This window comes from Struthio camelus, chromosome 4 (assembly GCF_040807025.1).
Source record: "Struthio camelus isolate bStrCam1 chromosome 4, bStrCam1.hap1, whole genome shotgun sequence".
Lineage (NCBI taxonomy): Eukaryota > Metazoa > Chordata > Aves > Struthioniformes > Struthionidae > Struthio > Struthio camelus.
Window position 1 is genome coordinate 38,538,210 of NC_090945.1, and position 22,606 is coordinate 38,560,815.

Genomic DNA, 22,606 nt, shown 5'->3' on the forward strand with positions numbered 1-22,606 from the left:
CTTAATTCTAGTAAGAGTGAAGACTGCGGGGAAAGTGAAAGATTATCCTTAAAAACTAGCTAAATCTAAGCTTTTAGCTTTGTTTGTGTTCATGTCGCCTCTGTTATAGGGCAGTGTTTGCTGCTGCAGGGCTGTGTTGGTGCTGTCTGCGGCTGGCAGAGTTCTGTAGAAGGCCGTGGCGTTAGGCAGCGACTCTGAGAACTGCAATCTAAACCTGTAGTTAATAAATAATTGTTTGTCCCCCCCCCCGTAAAGACAGTGGCCTGTTCTTAGCTTAAAGGCTTCGGCCAGTGAAACGTTTTTGAAAACGCAGTATCTGTTTGAGAAAGGAAAACCGTTATTCATTTATGCACTTGACAAATATCAAATACCATTCTGTACCAAGTAAGTTGGGTATACTCATGTGAGTTGGACTTCAGGAGCTTGATGTTCAGATGCTTGCCTTTTGCAAATGTGAGGTAATGCACAGTCTAATGGAAACCCAGACAGTGTAACTACACCAGGTAACTTCAGATAAAAATTGCTAGGGGAAATGTTTGTGATAATTGTGAGGAGGTATGGACTGACGGGGAGATTAAAAAGCGAGTAGTCGTTTTGATGACAGAACAGTGACCCAGTCCAGGTTGAATGAGAAGAATGTAGGGAAACGTGCAGTTAATGTCTGTACCTGTTGTACCACAGAAGAGGCAGTGTGCCGGGATGGGGGAGGACAATATTTAAATAGAGATGAAATGTTAGAGTATCCAGAGGTAACGCGAGAACTTAGAGCCAACCTACGCTATCTTCTGTGTATGATCTTTAAGTCTTCTCTTTAGGGTGTGTGCATTTTTATGTTTATTTGCAGAGTTCAGTTTTGCTTTATTAGACTAAGTTTGCCAAGACTGTTATGGAGTGCTTCCTCAATTCATTAGTAGGAACAAGTAGGTATATGCAACCAATTAACAAGGTCCAGTGTTTTAAAATGATGTTCAGCTACAAGAATTTTTTTTTTTTAGGCAGGCCTGCTAGTCATACACTGGAACACGTATTTTAGCAACATAGCGTTAACTTTCTTCTAGCTTCTTCTAGTAAGGCAAATTTTCAAATGCTCCCTCCCTGGAATAGGTAGTACAACTTAGTGCTAAAAATCTGGCTTCTAGTACTGTAGTCTGACAAAGGTTTTGAGGCCCACGTTTGCTTTGCTGAGAAAAGAAGAAAGTGGTCCCTTCCTCTTCTGTCTGTTTTCCTCCACGTTGCTTTCTCTGTTGTGCTTACAAAAGTGTTTTTGCAGCTGTGCCGAGAATCAGATCGGGGAACTGATCCAGGTTAAAGCAAATATATTGTTGTCAGGTTAGTGTTAATGTAGATCTGTTCCCTGATCCAAGTGACTGCATTAACTGTGCGAATGTTTTGCCAATGCAAGGCTAAGGTGAAATGTAGTGTGGAAGTAAGAATGAATGGCTGGATATTGTGAGGGGCAGGACTAAGACTTTTTGATGGGATAGCTGGTTAACTTTGAAGTTAGCTTTTAGTGAATATTTGTAGTCCAGTCTTTAGTTGCAATCGCCGCTGTTTTTGCAGAGGATATCAGGTTATTTGAGATGTTACTGCTTCTCCCTTCTTGTCTCTTAGTTGGCTGCTGCTTCATATTAGAGTTCCCAGAAGGAGCTGAGTAGGATTTCTCATTTCTTTTAGTACAGTGTCAAACAGGTTAAGCGGTCTTTATCAGAAATATAAGCTTAAAATTACCTGAAGCTAGGAGTAAGATCCACAATCACTTCTATGATTCATTGAGTAGTGAATTGGCTTCTGAAGGAGGAGGACAGAAGAAGAAATATCTTGAACCTCTGCAAGGAGTTTGCTTGGGGATAGAGGTTCATAAAATGAAGTAGTTACAAAAGAAACAATAGTTTTTGGACCAAATCATCTGACTGTATGCTTTCTTCTTCTGAAAGTGTGTGCTTGTGTTATGGCTGGGTGAATTTATAAGGTTAACAGAAGACTTCAGAGAAGGTCACAGAATTTTCATTTTAAAAGCTGCCCTGATGACATACCAAATTTGGTTGCAAATTGATGAACTGAAGCTGGGAGGATGGTTTAGTTACCCTTGCTATATCTTAGTCCTATAAGCACTATGAATGAAACTCTTTAGTATTTTTAAAATATGCTAGAATAAGGGAGGCACAAGGGCAGGGTTGTGCTGGGCAGAGAGTGTACTCGAGAACAAAAAGGTTTGATGCTGATAGCGCACAACTTCAGATACAGTGGGACACTACCATGAAAAGCTAACTCGTAACTTTGCTTAGACTTCGTCAGCGCAGACTAGACTGTAAGGACAACACAAAGGACATCCTCCAGCTGCTGTTGCGTTGCTTTTCCCCAAGTTTCAGTTACTGCTATGAACTGTGTGTTTCACACTACTTTGCTCAAATCGAATAAGCAAGATATTGACCAAGTTTTGGAAATAATTCTGCATTATGGGAGATGGGCTAGAGATGTTGCTGGGAAAAGAACCTCTGTTTCATTTGACTGGAGAATGTAAGAGCTGGAAAACAGCAATTCTCTTCAGGGGCAAATAAACAAACTATGTACTTAGATAATGCATTTGTCATGTATACTGTCTTAGGGAAGGTGATTTGACCTGCCACTATGTATATTAAACAGAGGTTTGGCATCTAATTTCAAGGAATTGTTGTACATTTGTAATGGAGTGTTTGGTAATATGCTGTTTAGTGAATTTCTTTCTGCTCAGTGCTTGCTGAGTTGGTACTGACCATTAAGTATACTTTAAAATGATTCATAACTTTTATAATGTTACAGAGTTTTGTACTTGCCTGAAGTTTTTAAACATTTATAAAATAACCCTATATGAAGTCTGAGCATCTCAAACAAGAACAGCTCATAGTTTTGTTGTAATTGACTTATGACGCTATTGACATCTGCCTCTTCATCCTAACCTATCTCTGTCCTTGCCTGCAGGTTAAGGTCTTGCACAATCAGCTCGTTCTGTTCCACAATGCTATCGCAGCGTACTTTGCTGGGAATCAAAAGCAGCTCGAACAGACACTTAAACAGTTCCACATCAAATTGAAAACTCCTGGAGCAGATGCTCCATCCTGGCTTGAAGAACAGTAATCGGATCAGAGAAGAGGACCCAATGTTAACAGAAAATCTGTAAATCTAATAAGAATTAAGGTTTGGGGTTGAAGGACTGTTGTAGTGATTCTTGCACAGACAGCTTTAATTTTTTTCCCCCTTTTTATAACGCTGTAAAACTGAATTTGGTGGGCAAGTGGGTGACTTTAAGATAACCAAACATGATTTCTATCATTTCAAGCGTAGAGCACTCCTTTTGTATGTGAAAGTTGGTGGTTATTTCTGTAGTTGGGATGGGGAGGGAAGGGAAAGAAAACTATTATAGATTTGCACTGACAAATGATGTTTGTGATTTCTGGTCATTATGGTGGCTAGTCAAAATATTTCCAAATGGAGGTTTACATGATTTGTACCAACATCTGATATTTTATATATGAATATAGAAAAAACATCTTTAATAATTTTCATGTGACTTTTAACAAGGAAAGAGTTAAAAGAATATTTTGCAGATTAATAATATAAGGCCTATGTGCAGTACCTGCATGAAGGCAACAGCTGTAACAGGTGGCTCATTGACTAGTGGAATTGCAACAAATGCCTTTTAAAAAGGTTTACCTTTCCATCATAGGTTCAAAAAAAAAAAAAAAAAGAAAAAAAAACACTAAAGCAAGAATCACTGTCAGTCTGAGGCTTCTAAGCACACATTTTAGCTTTGCACCCAAGCGGTTTGCTGAGTGAGGCCAACCATATTATTTACTAATTTCATTTTAAACTTTACTTTCCGTATGAAACGAATACCGTACTAGCCTTAAATCACAAGTATGTGCCTTTTTATAAGATAACGTTTTCAACCAGTGTACATAATCCCAGAACCCTTTCCACATAATGGTTTGTCAGTTCCCAGCAAGGGAAAGGAGACTGTATATGCTATGTTTCTTTGTACACTTAGAGCAAGTTAAAGCTTTAGTTGACCTTCATGGACGGATATGATTTTGAGAGAGGAAATAGGGCCAGTATGATTTTTCTTTTTAATTGAAAAGCATACTTCAGCGACAGGGGTAACAGGGAGGATATTTTTTTAATTTCTCCATCAATACTGTAGTCTTTAAGTGTAAAGTTCTATATGTCAATTTTATCATAGACATTTTGAATTCAGTATATTGGAGTCCTCATTTGCACATGTTAAATTGCTTTGTGTTCTGTTAAGTAAAATGAAATACTTCAGATATGTTATTTACAATTGTGTGGATTGTATGATTTATGTACTGTATGTTCAAATGCCTTTCAGCTGACATTCTTAAAGTTTCCAGTGCTTAACACAACTGTAACTGTAAATCAAACATTTTTAATCATTCCTCATTAAATTCATGGTCTGACAGAGTCTTCTTTATTTTTTCTTGTTCTGTCAGAATATCTTGTAATAGTTCATTTACATTCCCCAGAACGTATATCCTTTGTGAATTTTGTATTCATATTAAAGGTGTTTGCTGCAGTCAAGTTTCCTTGACTTTTGATGGTTCAGAGCCAAACCCAGCCTCTGCAGTGAAAGCTAAGTCATGCGTCTCCGAGTTCCTACCCCTGCCCCAGAATTGCTGGTAAAGCAACACTGGGTTATAAAACTAATGCTATTCTTCTAATTAGATCCTTCTAATCTCAGGGTGATTTAATATTGTGCAAGTTGAAGTCAAATGTAAGCACAGAGTGAAACAAATCTTTCAGTGTATGTATGTTCTTTACTTACACTAATTTCATTGTATTTACAACTTTACGGAGTCCTTGGCTTCCCTTGTGTCTGAATGTTGTCATGTGTGTGCATGATGGTGCAGGTAAGGAGTTAGCTATCTGAGTTCATGGTCTTTGCTCTACTGAGCATATTCCAGCCCAGAAGGAAATGATCCATTAGAAATGGGATGAACGAACTTGAATCTGAAATTCCCTTAATGCAGGAGTGACCTGTGTGGCATTGTGTAACTCTCACGCTTTTGCAATGGCTTAAAACTGCTAAAGTCTCCTCACCTGGAAGAGGAGGTTGGACAAAAGAGGTCACTTGCTAAAATGTCTGTCTGTGGCTGGTATGTAGTGTTTAATACCAGTGAGAAGGAAGAATTGCTTCTGTTTTGGTCAGTGACACAATTGTTCTAATTCCCTGTTTCAGCGAGGATTCTGGGTTCAGTTATTAACAGGATATTAAAGTGAGTGCCTTTGTAATATTTTAGCTTCCTTATTTTGTTCCCTGTTCAAGTCTATGTGCATATGAAATTTTTTAAACTTATTATTTGATTATCAAATATAACTCTTTAACCAATTTTAAAAATTTCTGCTTCTGGAGATGATTAGAAGAATAAGTTTCCAAAGCTTCCAGTTTCCAAAGCTTCTTGTGATTGTCAGGTTTTCTGATACTAACAAAAAACCTGCTCATCTATGTCAAGGTTGAAATGCTGATGTTTATCTAGACGGACAACTGCTTCAACTTTTATGTATGTATGTATTAAGTTTGACAAGAGGCTCTATACTCACCTCTTGGGGTCTTGGCTGTGAAAGATTTCATCTTCATTACAAGCTATAGCATTAGTGCTTCTAGTGTTGTGTGCAGCTCCTCAGGAAGAGGAGTTAAAAGCATTGATACCATTTCAGATATGCTGTCGTAGCTGCTCTGTCAAACAGAGGCCCGGGGAGCTGTTCGTCTTCAGTGACCATACTGTAAGTTATCTGCGCTCCTGATTTCTCTGAAAGTTTTAACTCCTGTTATTTTGTTCATAGGAATTCTACCAAAGGCTCTTCTATTCACATGTATGAGTGAAATGCTATTGGACATATATATACTTTGTCAAGTCTTCATCCACAACTATATTCAGGGTTTTTTTTTGTCTGGTATCTTTTCCACATTTCGTGCTTGAAGTTGAGGTTGTGCTAGTCACTTTTTTTTTTCATTAGCTGTTCATATTTTCATATTTTGTGATGCCTTCCTCCCACATTTATCTACCTATTGGGAGTTAAGTTGTCACATTGAAAATTAATTTTTTTTGAATGAGACAAGATTCACAAAGGGGAGGACTGCTGCTTTGTTTGTACTTCCCTGTGTTCTTGTCTTGCCGCTTATCATTGGTTTTAGTTCTTTTGAAATCTTTGGTTTCTTTTAGGTATTTTGGAGGTTAAAGCTAGTGCTGGATATTGGAGCACACTTCCATGCCTTTGCCAGCAGTCTTGTTCACTGCACCTGTTTTGGGCCAGGTACTTTCTGTTTGTGTCAGTCTTACCTGACCGCTTGGTTCCCTTGTATGTGCAGTGCATTTATTCATTTTTGTCATCATGGCAATAGTTTGAAGTGAATTAAGGAAGTACCGTACCCTATAAGATAAGAGCAGCAATTAGATGGCATGTGTCTGCCTTGGAGAAGCATGGCATAAACTGAGAGAAGCAACGGAAAGGAAAAGTAATGCATTGCTATTTCAACAGTGTCCGTATACTGAAATCCAGAGAAGCATATGGACCTGCCTTGCAGAGGAGAGCCTTGGACATAAAAGCTCAGCCCATTGGTTGCAAATCTTTTGTTTCTCATGACTCACAGTGGTGGCAGAAAAGCATTATTTTACACATTTGAGGTGCCTTTCAAAAACTTATTTTCTTTTCTTTTTAAAGAAAGAGGCAGGAACAGCAGCAATTTTGCACTGTCTGCTATTGGTGGTATATTTCTACTAAATATTTCTGCTGTATAGCCACTCAGCAAAATGCATGGTCAATTTTTTTTAATCACTGGGCGTGAGAAAGACCTCGCTTTCTGAGCAAAAGCATGCTGTCTAATCTCTTTATGAGAACTTATTTTAAAGGTTATTGGAGGAATGCAAATACTTGATCTTTTAGGAGAAGCAGAAAAAGAGGTCAAAAGCATCTTTCCAGAGTTCCCTTGCATCATTGGTTGGTAGAACTTCTCCAGGTTCAATCAGGAACAGTTTAAATATCAGCAATGTGTGTTTCTTGTAAATAGTCCTTAAAAAGGTATGTCCTACTGTGGTAATTAATATAAATACACACACCCTCCCCCCACCCCACCCCCCACCCCTTGCTGCCTTTTCAAGCATACTGCAGGCTGTAGATTCAAGCACTTCGGACTTAAATAATGCTAAAGACTAGTGTTGCCTGTTTGCTTTTGATTTGCTTTTCCTACATGTGTATGCATCATAGTTTTATGTGATAGCGGTAATTGGCTGCAGAGTTTTGTTTCAAGAGGTTAACTACTATAGTATTTAACTTTGAAATCAAAGGGCACTTGGTTTTAATGTTTCTAAAGTGTCACAATTAACTTCCTTTCCTGCCTTTGCCCGAACAATGTAGAAATGAGGGCTCATAATAAAGATGACTATACCTTTTGTTCAGATAATATAAATTGCTTTGTTCCAAATAGAGAAATTCAGCTGAATTTCTCTAACTGGTTTGGTCATGAAATCGGTGTTCAACCTAAAGCATTAGGAGCCCTTTGAGCTTTCCAAAAAGCAAAGTTTACAAAAGACTTTTTTTCTCTAATAAGAAAAAATGATAATGCATTAAAATAAGTAGTCATTCTGAAAATGTTCCATTAACTAGAAATCTTAAAATACTGACAGCTTTTGTTTTCATAGTCTACTAGCCCATGTAAATGCTGTCTCTTCTAGGGAGGTGCATTTGTTGCCTACTGTAGGTGGGGCTGCTAGATCTACCTATTATTAAAGTTGCTTAATACTTCCTGCTGTTTTCAGTTGCTTGCAACTCTGGCAAATTTTAACCATGTGGGCAACGTCTTTCAGTGCTGAGTGTTCAGATTTTTTAGGTACAGATCAGCCAGAATTGTTCTCATTTCTGCAAGAGGATGTTGGGTGAAAAATACAGTAATACATGTCTGTTGATATATACATTTCTGACTTGAGAGGGTTTTTTCTTGGAAAAGGTCTAGTACCTTCATGACTTCATGGTGGTTGTATCTGTATCAGAAGTGGAGAGCGTGCTCAGATCTGGCCAAATGGGTGGAATGGAAAAACTGCAGGTTGTCTATGGTCGATAGAGCTTAGCAGCTAAGGTTTCAGATTCAACTAAGCCTCATTGGGTAACTAAGTCCAGAACTGATGTTCCACTGACATTCACGAAACTTCCTGATTGCCGTCTAGCTGTATAGTTATCTAAAATCCCAGGATGCATTGCAGACACAACATCGTAAGTGTCTTGATGGTATCCAGCAGTTTGTATTTACTGTATGCTACTGCCATGATGACATTTCCCAACGGCGCACTTCTCAGCATCTCACTCCGTAGCTTCTGAGCGCTAACAGTGTCACAGAGCTCATGTTAACATCGTTCAATCTAATGATCTCTGGCAATTTAAGGTGTAAAATGGAGCTTAGACCAATATACCTCATAGCCCAATGGCTAGAGCACCCAGCAAGGATCCTGGAGCCTTGGAATCGAGGCTTTTTTCTGCTGGGGATGATCTGAATCCGGGTATCTCTTACCAGAAACCGATAGGCTGAGGCGTTGAGCTTATGATCTGCAGCCCACTGAGGGTCCGTGGGCTGTTTCTGAGCAGTCTGCAAAACTTCACTAAGGCAATAAGCAAACCTGTAAGCTTAAATTCATTGTAAGTCAGTCCATTGGAAAACATGTAGCCTTAACAAATGAAAAACTGTTGGTAAGTGTTGCAGTAGGGTGTGAGAATCTGTTTCACCAGGGTTTTGTAATACTGGCTTCAAAAAACTGGTGCGTGGAAGCTTGGGATGTTTAATCTTACTTGATGATGCTTTGACAAATGTGAATCAAATTCCACTTGGTTTCAGAATTGCAAATAATGGAGTAGCTTACAATAACTTTATGCTTAATTAATATATATACTAGCTATTATTATATGGGAAGGTGCTATACATAAAGTAAATTAGGTGCCTGGTGCACTACACTGATTTTTAACCTGGAGGGAAATGCATCCAGAACCTCACCCAGATTTAACTTCGAACAAAAACTTTTTTTGAGCAAATATTCACTCTTGATTGATGGATTTCAGAAGTCTTGCCTAAATAAATTTTGGCATCCTGACATACCATTTTGTATTTTGAAATGGACTTGACCTACGTGTTTTCTCCACAGACAGGGTTTTGAAGAGTAGGTAACAACTACCCTAAGTGTCGCAAGCAGTGCGACACTTTAGGGGAAAACAACCTAATCTGCTAAAATTGTTTATGAAAGGTTCTGAAAAAAACCCCACTGGGTGAGGAAAAAGTAGAGAGCTTAGCTTCACCTCCGGACTAGCTCACTGGTCCTCTGTTGCCCTGTTTTTTTGTGCATTGGTGTGGGGTGTGTGTGTGTGTGTTTGACTTGATTGATTTAAATGCAGTGGCATTATGTAAGTCCCTTGGCTTGTATTTGCAGTGTTTTAGGGTTAATATTTGCGCTCGTGACTGGCAGTAATGACAAGCGTTTTTGGTTCCCGCACAAGTGAGTTCAGTCCAAGCAGGGCTGCGCTTCGGTGCTGGCGACCTCGCGCTCTCGAGGAACGGCCACAGCGCGGCCTCCCCAGCTGCTGCCAGCCCTGCCAAGTTATGTGACGTGCGCTGGGATATGAATTGCCATTTACTGCAGCTGAAGTGTTTTCATGCAGTTAATTTAGAGGCTAAGTGACCATGTTCCCGACATGACATTCCTTCAATTTTCCTTTGGTGTTAACACTTTTTAAAATCAAGCAAATTAAGCGCTTAGGCTTCCAGCCCCAGCACAGGTGGGCTGTGGTCTCACTAAGAAACCTACCTAGTAGCTGCGCTTTTAAATGGCAAGAAAACAGGTCAGGCAGCCCAGCTTCGGCCTGGTCAGGCTCTGCGCTTTGCGTTAATCCTCGCGCTGCCAGTATGCATCCGGGGGACTTCCTAGGGCTGCGTCGTGCTTCACGCCTGCCACTGCCCCAGAGCCCCGTGAAAGGGAGCAGGTGAAATGAGGTGGGTCTGCTCATTAGCAAGTGTTTTCCTTCCTCCTTTACTTCTGTGCACTGTTAAAACTTGGCTGTGGGAAGTAGTAGCACGTTTGATTTTTAAAAAGGGCCCTGGGCAGCCTCTAACCTTCTGAACTGTCGCACGGCCTCAGCTGCGGCAATTTCTTTATACTTGAGTGAAGTTCTTCACCTGTACTTTTTTTTTTTTTTGAGGGGGGGAAGGGTTTTACTTTTGAATTGCGATGGCTTTTACCCTCTTGGCAAAGTATTCTAGCCCATCGCGTTTGCATGGCTACATATTACGCGGATGGTATTTTGGCTCCAGGACGATGCTCCCCATATGCTGATGTAATTCCCCAGGTGCAGTCTCATTCCCGGACGCGTTTGCTCCTATACAGCCTATCTTTCCCCGGATACAGGAATATATATCCCCCCCGGGGGAGAAGCAGCACCTCCGCGGCTGCCATCAGGTAAAGGGGGGGGAGGCAGAAGCGCAGCCTCCGCTACGGGGCCGCTGTCACCTGGCGCGCCCCCTCCCCCCCCCCGCGCCTGCGCGCTGCCCCCGCCCGCCCGCTGCCGGCGGCGCGATGGGAGGAGGTGGCGGAGGCACCGCGGGGAGAAGCGGGCGGCAGCGCGCGGCGGCGGCAGCACCACCGGCCCCCCCCCCTCGCCCCCCTCCTCCTCGGGCGGTGAGCGGCGGCGGACAAAGCGGCGCGGCGGGGTTACCTCCTCCCGCGGCCCCCGGGAGGGGGTCCAGCCTTGCTGCGGGGTCACATCTCCCCCTTCCCGCGGCCCGGGAGGGCGGGGCGGGGCGGGGGCGGCCGTTGGGCTCGCGCCGTTGGCGGCCGTTGGGGCAGGGCGCGCGGGGGCGGGCGGGGGGCGGGCGGTGCGGCAGGCGGCTGCCTGGCCGAGCGCCGCTCCCCGCGTCGGGCTTCGCGCGGGCGCCGCTGCCGGGAGAGGCCGAGCCGGCGGCGGGATGAGGTAAGGCGGGGGGGGGGGGGGACGCGCTCGTCCCCTCGGGGGCCGGCACCTGCGGGTACCCGCTCGGGCGGTTTCCCCTCGCTGCGCTCCGCCTCCGCGGTGAAGGCGAGTCGGTGCGTGACCGACCGGCTCCTCCGGGCCCGTGGGTGGCCCCGGGCCGCCGCCTGCTCCGGAGGAGAAGCACGGCGGTAACGCTCGGCCGTTGTCCCCCGGGCGGGGTGAGCTGCGCGGCCGGGAGCCGAAGAGCTGGAGCTGAGTCCCCCGGTAAATCCGTCGCCTCTCGGCCTGGCTGCTGCCCGTTGCCCTCGCGTGGAGTTTCCTTGCCCGCCCGGCCGCGAGGCTGGCTGCGGCGTGCGAGGGTCTTTGTCGGATGCGTTAAGCGGTTAAGTATTAAGTTGCGGCGATAGCGTGAGCTGTTTCTTCTTCGTAACCCACGCACTTTGGCAAGATCAACAGCTGGCTTCGCGAGGCGGTGTTTGCAGTTTCTTTATCTGTGGCTAGCAACTCGTCGCTCCATTTACTTTTTGCTACAGCTATTGTTGGGACCCAGACATCCAAATGCCGTGGCTGGGCTTTGGTGTCAAAGTCAGCGTTGTTCTCGTGAGGATTTGGAGGACACCTGCTAGAAAAACACGGGCAGTGGAGAACGTAAGGCGTGGGTTAAAGGGAATAATGTCTTGCAGAATGAGTTCTAAGATGCCCTACAGCGTACCGTAGATTTCACCTGTTAATTTGTGTATGCGAATATGATTTATGTCCGTCTCAGTGGCAACTGCCTTTTTTGCAAGAAACAAATTACTTTTGAGTGTTTGTCTTCTGGCCTGGGGAGAAAGTTGTCCTCAACCCGTAACTTTGAAATGCATTTACAAGTTAGATTATGTTGGCCAAAACAATGTGTGAGACAAAGAAATAAAATACTTCTTTTATGCTAAATATGGACGCAATTAAAACATGTAGTAAAGACATTACTTGAGAACTTAGACCATTTTGGATAACAAACATGCAATAATGAGATATAATTAAGCCATCTTAAATGTTTGTTCTTAGGTCTCTTTCTTCCTTTTAATCCTTTGAAAATTGCAGAGAGGAACCTTGGGAGTTAGAATTTTGCTTGGGTTTTATTAGGGATCCTGGTGCGGTGTCTTGATAGTCTGTAGTTAGCAGTTGGGATGGCTGTGTTGTTCCCCAGGTCCTCACGCTGTACTTCCTGCTGGGAGACACCTGCTGATAGCAGGAAGCTGCCCAGAGCCCATCCCTGGCTGCCAGCTTCTTGCATCTCCCACCCACAGTCGTGGCGGGGACTCTGGTACATCTTCAAGCTGCTTTTCTGACAGCGAGAGAAGGGAATTTTGACTGATCTCCAGGTATCTGGTAACTTGAGAACGTGCTTCTGTTAAAAGCAGGTGACCTCTGTCACCTGTGGTGCTTATCTGCCAGAAGACAAAGCTGAGTACTGGCATTTACGCGGTGCTTTTCCTTCTCTGCCTTCATTCCACAGGTTGCGTCGTCTTCTTTCCTGGTCTTAGATGACAGTTACTTCATCCTAAGCAGTGTAGGGTTCCCGTGATGGCTTGAAAATAATATTTCCTGCTCTATCTCTCTTCACATCTAGGTTGAGGGGGGGAATTCCTCTTGCATTCTCCACTCCTTTCACTAGGAGTGTCCCTTGTCTAACTCAAAAGCACCTCAGGTCCAAGATCAGTTGTTTTCCATTTTTGTGTGTTAGCACTGGGACTCTGGTGATTCATTGCCAGCAATTTTGTTTCATTAGGACTTGATCCTATCCTTTTAAAGCGCTTAGATTTATTGGAAGTTTCTAGATCAGGTTCTTATGTGATGCCCAGGGGTATGGACGCTCTCCTTCCCTCTCCTTTTTTAATTTGTGGGAACCAGAGTGAGAAAATCATAGCTGTTGAATACTGCTTTGTGATGGTGAAAGACTAGCTAATACATTTTTCATTTTTAAATAAATGAGGGGGAAGAAAAATTTTTTTTCAAGTTTAATATCTTCTTAAATTAATGCAATATTTAATTGCTTTGAATGGTTAATCTCTTCCCACCACCTTGCACCTACTCTTTTAATGCCTTTTTGTGTCTGTGATCATAAACTTGGAGGAGAGGACTAAACATACATAACTCTGTAGTGACAACTGGGCATTAATGTTAATTTAAATTTGAAATTCTCCATCCTGATCCACTTTCTTTGTAGCTTTTCCTCTTTTTATCCTGCCGTTAAAATATTTTCCGTCATTCCTATACCTGGAATCTCCCCCAGTTTTTGTACGTGTTTTCTAGTCTCATAAGTACCTTGATAACGTAAGGTATAAGATTAGAAAATCTGCTTCAGATTTTCTGCAGCAAAAACAAGTTAATTGCTACTTGTGCATGCTTTTGAGAAAAAGAGGTGAAGTTGATCATTTTGTGTCAATTTCCATTGACTTCAGTGAAGCTATGAGTATTGGAGCCCTTACAGACCAGGAGAGAGTTTGTCCTAAGGCTTGTTTCTGTGACTTGAGTCTGTTTTTTCATGAATACTGTAATGATGGATCTCTGGCAAAAATAACAAAGGTTTTTCATCACTATTACGTGTTGTCAAATAGAGCTGGGATGGTATCAGTTCCATGTAAACCTTGCTGAACAGGCATACTGCTAAATCAGTGCCAAATTTTTGATTTGGTATTATTCTGATGCTAGCACATTACTTCAACTTTTGCTGTGATTTTTGCTTAGTGACTGTCTTTCCTCACTTCCATCTAAATTTTTGCTGTGCGGTATCATTGATTTTTAGTAAATTCCCCAAATTCCTTTGAGGAAGCTTAAATATTTTCATTAAAACATGGAATTCTTCTTTTGACTATATTTGAAATATCTGCATTTTATTTTCTCTGAGAAATATATTGTAAACAAAGTAAGACTTTTTTAAATAGTTGTGGCTTGCCAAAATGGCACTTTTTACAGAAATTATATTCCTTCTTAAAGGTTTACTGTCGATAACAGTCAATCTTACTGTCAATCTTTTAGCAGGTGACATCATAAGAAATATAGCTCAAAACTATTTTGATTCCTGTTAAGCTACTTCATGAGGTAATCTAGATATAAAAACTTTCCTAAGTATTTCAAGCTCTGCGTATGTACAGTGCTAGGATGTGTAGGTTAATGTTCCTATTTGTTCCTCTGCTCGCTCTCTCTGTGCTTATTGAACTAGCTGTGGTAACCTAGATACTGAAGTAAATTATAAGAGATAGCTTAATCAAACTGCAGTTTGTCTTCTATTAGTGTGTTCAGTCAGTAGCGTAACCTGACTAGTGATGGTAAAATGTAAATGCTGAAAACTTACGCTGAGTGAACACACACGGTTTAGGGACTGCATCCTGTTTTTCCCTTACTGAGACTCACATGAAAAATATTAAGGCAAAAAAGCAGTACGTTAGGCTAGATTGTTAAATCGTCCCACATATTGTTCATTTTTTTAATGCAGCATGGCTTTAAACCATGAATTAAAAGGATTCAAACACAGTCTATGTGATCCAGTTAATCCTGTACTGTAATTAATAATTATATTTTCTAACTGTGTGTGTAATCACCTTTTAAAAATTTTAAATTAGTATTTGAAGAATATTTGTGTGTTTTAATAACTTGGGATAAATATATTCTCTTAGAAAATTACACTGAACAGAAATTACTAGATGGGTTCAGTATCTGCTGTGGGCTGTTTAAGAGGGGTTCATATTTGTATATATATTGAAATCTAGGTCCCCACAAACATTTGAAATCTAACCCTGGGAAAGATTCACTAATTTTTCCTTCTGGATTAAAAAATTGATAGCTGTTATACCTTAATTTTAGTGTATTTTCAGCACAAGGGACAATATCCATCTGTCTGGTCTGAGTTTCCGTATTGTCCTTTGTTGCAGGTTGCAGTCATGGTACAGTCCCGCCTTGTGTTGCTGCTGCTGCTGGCAGACTAGAGTTTGAAAGAGCGTGATATAAATTGCTGCTGCGCTATTCAATGTTTCAAACTGATCCAAGGAAGTAACGCTCTCCTCTCCGGAGAGGCCATAAAATGCATGTTATGAATTGCCTCTCCTTGGTCAATGATAAAGAGAATGGGGCTGTTTCAACTGCAACAGGATTGATGAACGAGGATACGACGACAGCATCTCCGCTTCCCCAGCCGTCGGCACCACCGCCCCCTCCGCCATGTCCCCTGACAGGGGCCCCCCCACCCCCTCCGCTCCCCTTGGGCATGCTGCCCCCCCCACCCCCGCCTCCTCCGCTGCCTGGGCCCAACCTGCCCGTGCCACCACAACTGGTAAATGGACATGACAACCACAGCAAAAAAAAACGAATGCGGAGCTTTTTCTGGAAAACCATCCCCGAAGAGCAAGTCCGTGGTAAAACCAATATCTGGACAATTGCTGCAAGACCGCAGTATCAGATCGATACAAAGACGATTGAGGAACTCTTTGGGCAGCAGGAAGAAACCAAGCCCCAAGACCCCAGAAGTCGATCTTTAAAGTCTTCATTTAAAGAGACTAAAGAAGAGGTAAGAACTTGAAGTAAAATCTCCCTCTCACGTGACGTGGTAGGAATTGGTGTGAATTCTGACTGGTCTTGGTTTATCTCTCTCTCCCGTGGCTCATTCTCGCTGCAAATTTGTCTGGATTTGGGGCGGAGGGGAGCAACAGAGAGGATAAACTCTTTGTTCTTATTGGTACGAATTTGTTTTTCAGAGAGCTAGCAGGATTTTATTATTTTAACTTGGTAAGTGCTATGATTTGATCACCTGCTAAAATTAATACGTAAATAAGTGAAGGGAGGGAGCTGAAGGCATCTGTACCTACTCTTACTGGTAAGCCCTTGAGTTTTCGGTGTGGAACAGAAGTGCATTTAACTGTAATTTCTCTCCTCAGCTCTTCCCTTGCGTCAGTTGTGAAATCAATATGTTCTGTATGCAAACATGTATCAGGCAAGAATATCCTCTTGCAAAGATTAATATGTCCAGAAACGTCTGAGAAGGGAAGTACTAATATGACAGTGAGGAAACAACAAAACATAATATGATGGGTGAGGAAACCTGTTACTTAGTAAGATAACTTAAAATTTTTAATGTTAATTAATGTTGCTTTCACTCCAGTGAACACTTTATTGTGTCTGCCTTGCCTTTTCTGGACAATAAAATAGCCTGCCTGACTTTCTGGCATAATCAGAAGAGTATGTCACTGATTTCACTTCTAGTGGTGAGAAGGTATATTCCAAGCACTTTTAAATTCAGACATTCTCTGGTGAACTGATAAGTAATGCTTCTAGTTCTTAAATTGTGATTTATGGACAGCCTCTTTGTGAGGCCTGAACTTCATTGTCTCAAGTGATCTTTCTGTAAAGTAATTGGGAGGTAGAAATGTGGAATTGAGCACCCTTGTCTCTCTGTATGCATGCTGACTCTCTGTATTCATGCTCTGCATTAAACAAAATACAGAGGGCATAGGGTTAAGAAATGTAACTATGTACGAGTTCTTAGTGAGGAAATGGGGAATTGAAGTTGACGGTATCTTGCAGAATTTGGAAGATATCAAAATAAAATAAAAAACAAGGACAAGCTGAGAAACTCGTGTGTTGATAGTGTGCACTAAGTGCATTGTACGTAGGTCAAAATAAGGGGTTTAAAACAGTCATGTGTGTTGCAGTTTGAAACCCTATGTTGGGAAGGAGCAATTAAGGCCAGCTTTAGAGGTTCATTCATCTCTACGCTATTTTCAGGCTATGTTCATCTTTGCATCAGGATATCTCATTGCAGCAAGTGACCTTTCTATACTGCATGGAGGTATATAGTACCCCTTCCTGTATGTTTTTTGAAGAAGTTCTCTTTCAGGATCGTCGCGTATTAAAAACCTAGATGTAGCAAAAATGATAAGTTCCATGTGGCAACAGAACGTAGCCCCAGCATACAGTGGTTGGGGCAGTGAAAACCCCAGCGTGCTCTAAAGTTCATGTGTTTCCATGCGTTGCTTGAAACCTGGTGCATCCTGAGGAGATGCAGAGTGATGTTAGAGATTCGAATTAGAGGTTTGCAAAACAAGTAGTCTCCAAGATACAGTCTCTTGGAAACAAAAATCTGCCTTGCTACAAGTTAACGTATCTGTGCACACGTGGGAGCTGATAGGGTGGTCCAACGCATCTCTGCTGTTTGGTGCCTATCCACTCTGGTTCAGGGCTCCCACATGGTCTCCGCAGATGGCAGGCAGTAAGGGTATATGACTTGCCTTGGTGAGTGGCTTATGCTGCTTAAGTGCCAAAAATTCTAGTTGGCTGCTAAGCCGTGCCAAGCATGCTGCAACAGTGTGTCAGACAGCAATGAGCAATTTCTTGTGTGTTAATGGATTTTGCAGTGCTAGTTGCTTAGTGAGGAAGGAAGGAGGTAGTGCTGAAATGCTGTATGTTAATGGCAATGTAGAAGCACAGACATGCTATAGCTTGCATGTTTAAAGTTACTATAGCCATAATTCAGCAAACATGTTGAGATTTGAGGCACAGGCAATGTTTGTGATATCTGTTGCTGGTGCTGTAAGCCACCACTCACTTATTTTAATGTTTTAAAATATGATGGTTATCCTCAGTTCACTGTAATAAAAGGTATAGAAGTTGAAAGGAACCAAGGACAGGCTGAGGAAATACACAGCCTCCATGTGATCTTGTGGAGGGAGTGTTAGCCTATGGCTGCAGAAGCTGACCTGGCAATGCCTCTGGCCTGACGGGCCAGAGGTGGACAAGCCATTCTGCATTTCAGTACCTCTGTTCCTTTATGCGTAAAACATAGCTGATATTAGAAAGTGCTTTATGATCTAGCAGTGAAAAATGCTCTTTTGAGTTTAAAAGATGGGAGTAACCTAGTTGCTTTAAGATGTCAACATCAAATTTTCATGATAACTTCAAGTGCCTAAATTTAAGCATCGCTTAGGTCCAGACCTGAAAAAATCAGGATGGGTCTAAAGTGCTATACTTTTTCATGGCCAGGGACAAGTGCTCTTTTTGCTCAAGCGGCGTACCTCTTTGTACTGTGGTGTAGCTTCAGTGGAAGCAGAGTTATGCTTTAGCTGGTGATGAGGATGCTCCCCAGGGAGTGTGGAGGAGTTTCATGAGTTCGTTCCTTCTCCAGAGATCGCTATTGATTATTCATTTATCACTGGATAAATGAATGAGCAGTTCTGGAAAAAAGTTCTCTCTTCTTGTTGGAACTTACAGAAGTGCATGTCCTTTTAATTCCTCACTTCCTAGCGCTCTGTATGGACCAGGTAGGAACCCAGCTCAGGTTATCAAAACCCAGTTCTGGAGTCTCAGTACTAAACTTCATCATCATAACAGAAGTCCCTTTGGACATTTGAGTAAATGCTTTCCTTTTGAAAAACAATCCCTCAGCAAACCCTTAGGAGATTATTTAACGTATTTCCTTAACTAAGAGCTTAATTTGCTCTGTGGTTTCACATAGTTTGAGCCTCTGAAAAGTAGGGGAAGAAGAGTTTAGTTTACGCACCAGCTCCAACTTACATTCAGCATCCTTGGGTGGTGGCACAGTATGGCACAGCATACATTCACTAGGCTATAGCTAACCTGGCAGTGGAGTAGGCAGAACCAGATAATCGCTAGCCAGGGGAGCTGATCTTGCTTTCTCCTATGACCCTCCCTGCTTCTGCCTTCCGCTCCCACCCATCTGTGTGCTGGCACTAGTACTCATTGGACCCTCTGTAAACAGATTAAAATCACTAACCCAGCAGAATGTTCTTGGGGGGTTTTGTTTGTTTCCTACTGGGGTAGTTTCTGTTATTTTAGTGAGTTTAGATGGCTCATGTAAGGGTCATGTGAATTTTAGAGCCTGTGCAAAGGACAGGAGAGGAGGAAGAGAGAGAAGAAAGATGAGAGGTGAACAGGATATGCCTCTTCTCCCCTCCCGGACATGCTTTCTGTCTGTTTTCCCTATGCTGGCTCTGATGCTCGTTCCACCTTCTTGAGAGCTGACTCAGCCTGTTAATCCAGCAGAAAACTAACTAATGAGAGGAGCACCAGTGCCAGCCTAAGGGAAAGAGCAGGCCAGGGATGTGGCAGGGAGAACGAGAGAGGGTAGGACAGCCCTTATGGGTGGTAGTAAGCTGTTAGGTTCATTCAACCACACTGTGGAACTGCACCTTTCCTCAACTGCTCCAGGCTGTGTGTGACTTGGGGAATAGAGCCCAAAATATTAAACTCAGTAGTGATGATTATAAAGTAAACTGGAAACTGAAGCAGGAAGTTGTCTGTATCCTTCCTAATCTGCAACACCTGAGCCCGTGCCTCTAGGTAGTTCTGTGCCTGCTAAATTATGTAAACTGTATCCCGCCGTGTGAAACCCCATTATTCTTATCCAGAGAGTACATCTAACGTTCTGCTTTCGTTTATCTGTCGTAAAACCACATTCTTATGTCCCTATGCATTATGGACGATCTCGTGGCAAGAAACCCCCATTGCATTTCTGCAGACAACCATTACAAACTCGGCATTGAAATGAGGCTTCCTGGGTCTCCCAGAATTCTCCTCTGAGTCTTTGCTGTTGGTTGCAAATTTATGTCAGAGTTGAGGAGTAGATTTCTTCTTAACATCATCAAAACTTCACCGTGGCACCCAAACATCCATTTCCCTTGCCTTCGTACAGCTGCATCCAAAACAGTACATATTGCACTGGTAGATTAAAACTGGTCAGGTGATGTACTATCACCCCACGTTGTCTGCTCCTGATTTCAGTGCACAAGGTGTTGAGATAGTTTTCAATCCAGTGTATATCAGCCTATGATGGTAAACAGATTCATGAGTGTCTCAGCTGTCCTTGCTTGAAGGATTGTACTGTTTATGAAAGAGAGGTGGCAAGCCTGTGAGGCAGTGACACTTGCATTTCCTGGCAAGCATGTGGCAAAATGCAGGTGCTGAGATGGTATTAAGTATTTGAGGAGGTTGTAATATTTCTGGAGTAGCATAAACAAAAGTTTAATAGTTTCCACTGGCAGGAGAGTCAAGAAAGATGGGAATGGAGAAAATCCTCCTGAACTTATCTAAAATAAATCATAAGGAACCGTATGAGTTTGTTTTTTTTGGTATGGAGGATCCCAGTGAAACTAGGACATTCTGTTCTCAGTTCTTAATTATGGTTCAGTGTAACTTCTCTAGACGAATCAGGAAGACAGAGGGTATCATTGATGGGCAGCACTTTGAAAACATCTTAGGTGGCAAAGAGAGATTTGGTATGTGCCGAACCGATACCAGTATAGCAGGTGTGTATGAATATAAGACAAGGATCAGCTTTATTAAAATCAGGGGTAGTGTTTAAAGGGTAAAAAGTGAAAACGTGGTAGGAAATCATGTCCAGGCAGCTTTGGGTAGGGACAAAAGCAAATGAAAGCTCAGGGGGGAAGAAGAGTAGACAATAGGAGCAGATGTTAAGGCTGAGTTTCGAAATCTGATATGGAATGTGTGTATTCAATATGACATAGATACCACGTTTTTGTGCAAAGAGTAGGAACTTGTATTTTTGGAGTATCTGCTAGGCCTCCTTTCTCCTTCTTACTCTCCCTTCTGGAATCTCCTTCAAAGTAGTTAAGTAGTGACAGATTTTTTCAAACTCTTTTGATAATCTTAAAGTGGATTCACAAGCAAAGAATGACCAAAATCTGAACCATGTATTTTGATTATGTGCTTGCACAGGGAAGTAGAAAATGTAGTGTAGAATCATATACAGAGCAAGGAGAATGTAAGGTACTTGAAAGAGTAAAAAGGTTAGAGCGTTTGTTTTATGCTGTGCTGATAAGGCAAATGCAACGCTATATGTTATCATTTGTTGTGTTTCTTCAAGGGAAGAAATAAAAATACTCAGTTTTGTTTGAGATAGTGATGTTAATCCGAAGGTTTACCCAGCTGATGGTTGGTCTTATTGTAATAGTTTCGATTGTGACTGAATATGATATGTACAGAAGGTTAAGTGTGAGTATGTTTAAAAAGAAAACAAAACAAAAACCCAAAAACCAAAATGATGGAGGTAAAACTTATAGGCTTGAACCAGCGCAGAGAAATCTTTGATCCAAAAAAATACTTGAACGAGCTATAAAACTTGGCCAAGAATGGGTTAGAAGATGCAGTGCTCTTTCTTGTAGCAAGATAAGCGGTGAGTGGAGCTGCAGTTTGAGAGGTCAGTGAGAGGTCTCTGTAGTGAAATATTTGAAGAAAGATTAGATAATGAAGGGGAGAGATAGTTTAACCTGTCCTATGTTAAGGGGCTTTCACTTAATGATCTGTGGGGGCCTCTCAGCTCCTGAGATTAGAGGACAGATTGTGCTCATTCTCATCTCATCTTTGCATAAACTGAGACTGAAAGGCTTCAAGCTAGCAATCATCTAATTAAAAATAATACTCTAATCTTTCCTGCGTTTTCTCATCTTTGCTAGTTTCAGGAGAGAGGCAATTCCAAAATTTGGTAAACTTTTTTAATTATTTCACTTTTTTTTAAATAGCTGAGGAGGAGGCTGTCTCCTGGTATGCGCAAAAGTATGTTGAGGATAGCAATTAATCATATCTTTATTTTCACTGTCACCAGCTTGCTGCAGGCTAGTTCAATTTATTGACAATGCTAACGTCTTATTTATATTTCTAATTCTTACGCTGTCACAGAGGTTAAGAAACCTTTTCAGTTGTCAAAACCTCAAACATCTTGTGAGTCCAGCCGCAGTCTTGAACATCTGTGTGTACTGAGTTGTTTTATTATAGCAGTGGGGTGACACTGTTAACATGAAACAATTCTCTGTTGCTAGAAAATCTTACGACTTTTGTAGCTGTTTTCACTAAAATAGCTTATGATAAAATTTTACCTTAAGGAAATCAAGAGATATGATTCACTAAAACAGTGGCTAATGTCTCAAGTTTGTAGTTTGATGCAGTTACAATAAGGAATGCTATTTCGCATAGAAAGAATTAACATTTTTATTTAAATTAAAAAAAAAAATTGAGTCAAGGAAGAAAAGTTGAATTCTTTTCTCTGCTTAATCTCCAGAAATGTACCTGCAAGATACTATAGCAAGTCGTCTTTAAAATATAAAGTGAAGGGAGATTGTTATTTTATTATGGGTTTTTGTTTGCTTCCAGATAAAGCAAAGAGATTTGAGCATTATCTGTTTCAAGTTTTGACTCGCGACTGACTGACTTATCTTTCTGTTTGATCAGCATGGCTGTTAGTTCACGGGAGTGAAATCAGTAATGCAGGTTGACCTGTGTTTGTAGAAAGCCAGTCCTGACATTACACAGCCACTGACATATATGGATTTTGAAGTGTGGTACTCACTAGCTGTGGGGCCTTAAATGCAGTACAGGATATTACTGGATAAGCAACGTTTTACAGGTACAGCATTACAAAATAAGTAATAAAAATGTTCTTACTTTGTAATGAAATAGAACTTGCCATGATTCCTTCTGGTGTTAAGATTTTTCACTTTGCTTGAAAGAAGGTGTTGTGGGTGGGCTATATTGGTAGAAATTAGTTCTGTAATATATGATCTCTTTTTATAAGACCTGACTCTGTATTCATATAATTTGGCTTGTG

The 22,606-nt window shown here is 41.7% G+C and overlaps 2 protein-coding genes across 22 annotated transcripts in view; both read left to right on the forward strand.

Moving 5' to 3' along the window:
• The window catches only part of ARFIP1 (ARF interacting protein 1), a 46,265-nt gene extending 41,698 nt beyond the window's left edge, over window positions 1–4,567 (forward strand). For all 16 annotated transcript variants that reach the window (XM_068942305.1, XM_068942306.1, XM_068942311.1 and 13 more), the window contains one exon: window positions 2,959–4,567. In XM_068942305.1, the coding sequence (XP_068798406.1) occupies window positions 2,959–3,114 (156 nt within the window). In that variant the 3' untranslated portion in view covers window positions 3,115–4,567. The remainder of the gene's footprint in view (window positions 1–2,958) is intronic.
• Window positions 4,568–10,595: 6,028 nt separating this feature from the next.
• Window positions 10,596–22,606, forward strand: part of FHDC1 (FH2 domain containing 1) — a 37,720-nt gene continuing 25,709 nt past the window's right edge. Inside the window, exons 1-3 of one of the 6 annotated variants that reach the window (XM_068942318.1) lie at window positions 10,596–10,703; window positions 11,529–11,643; window positions 14,910–15,541. In XM_068942318.1, coding sequence (XP_068798419.1) covers window positions 15,059–15,541 — 483 coding nt within the window. In that variant the 5' untranslated portion in view covers window positions 10,596–10,703; window positions 11,529–11,643; window positions 14,910–15,058. Of the gene's footprint in view, window positions 10,704–10,884; window positions 10,996–11,093; window positions 11,378–11,528; window positions 11,644–14,909; window positions 15,542–22,606 lie in introns of those variants that run through there. The other 5 variants (XM_068942317.1, XM_068942320.1, XM_068942316.1 and 2 more) reach the window with 5 other exon arrangements.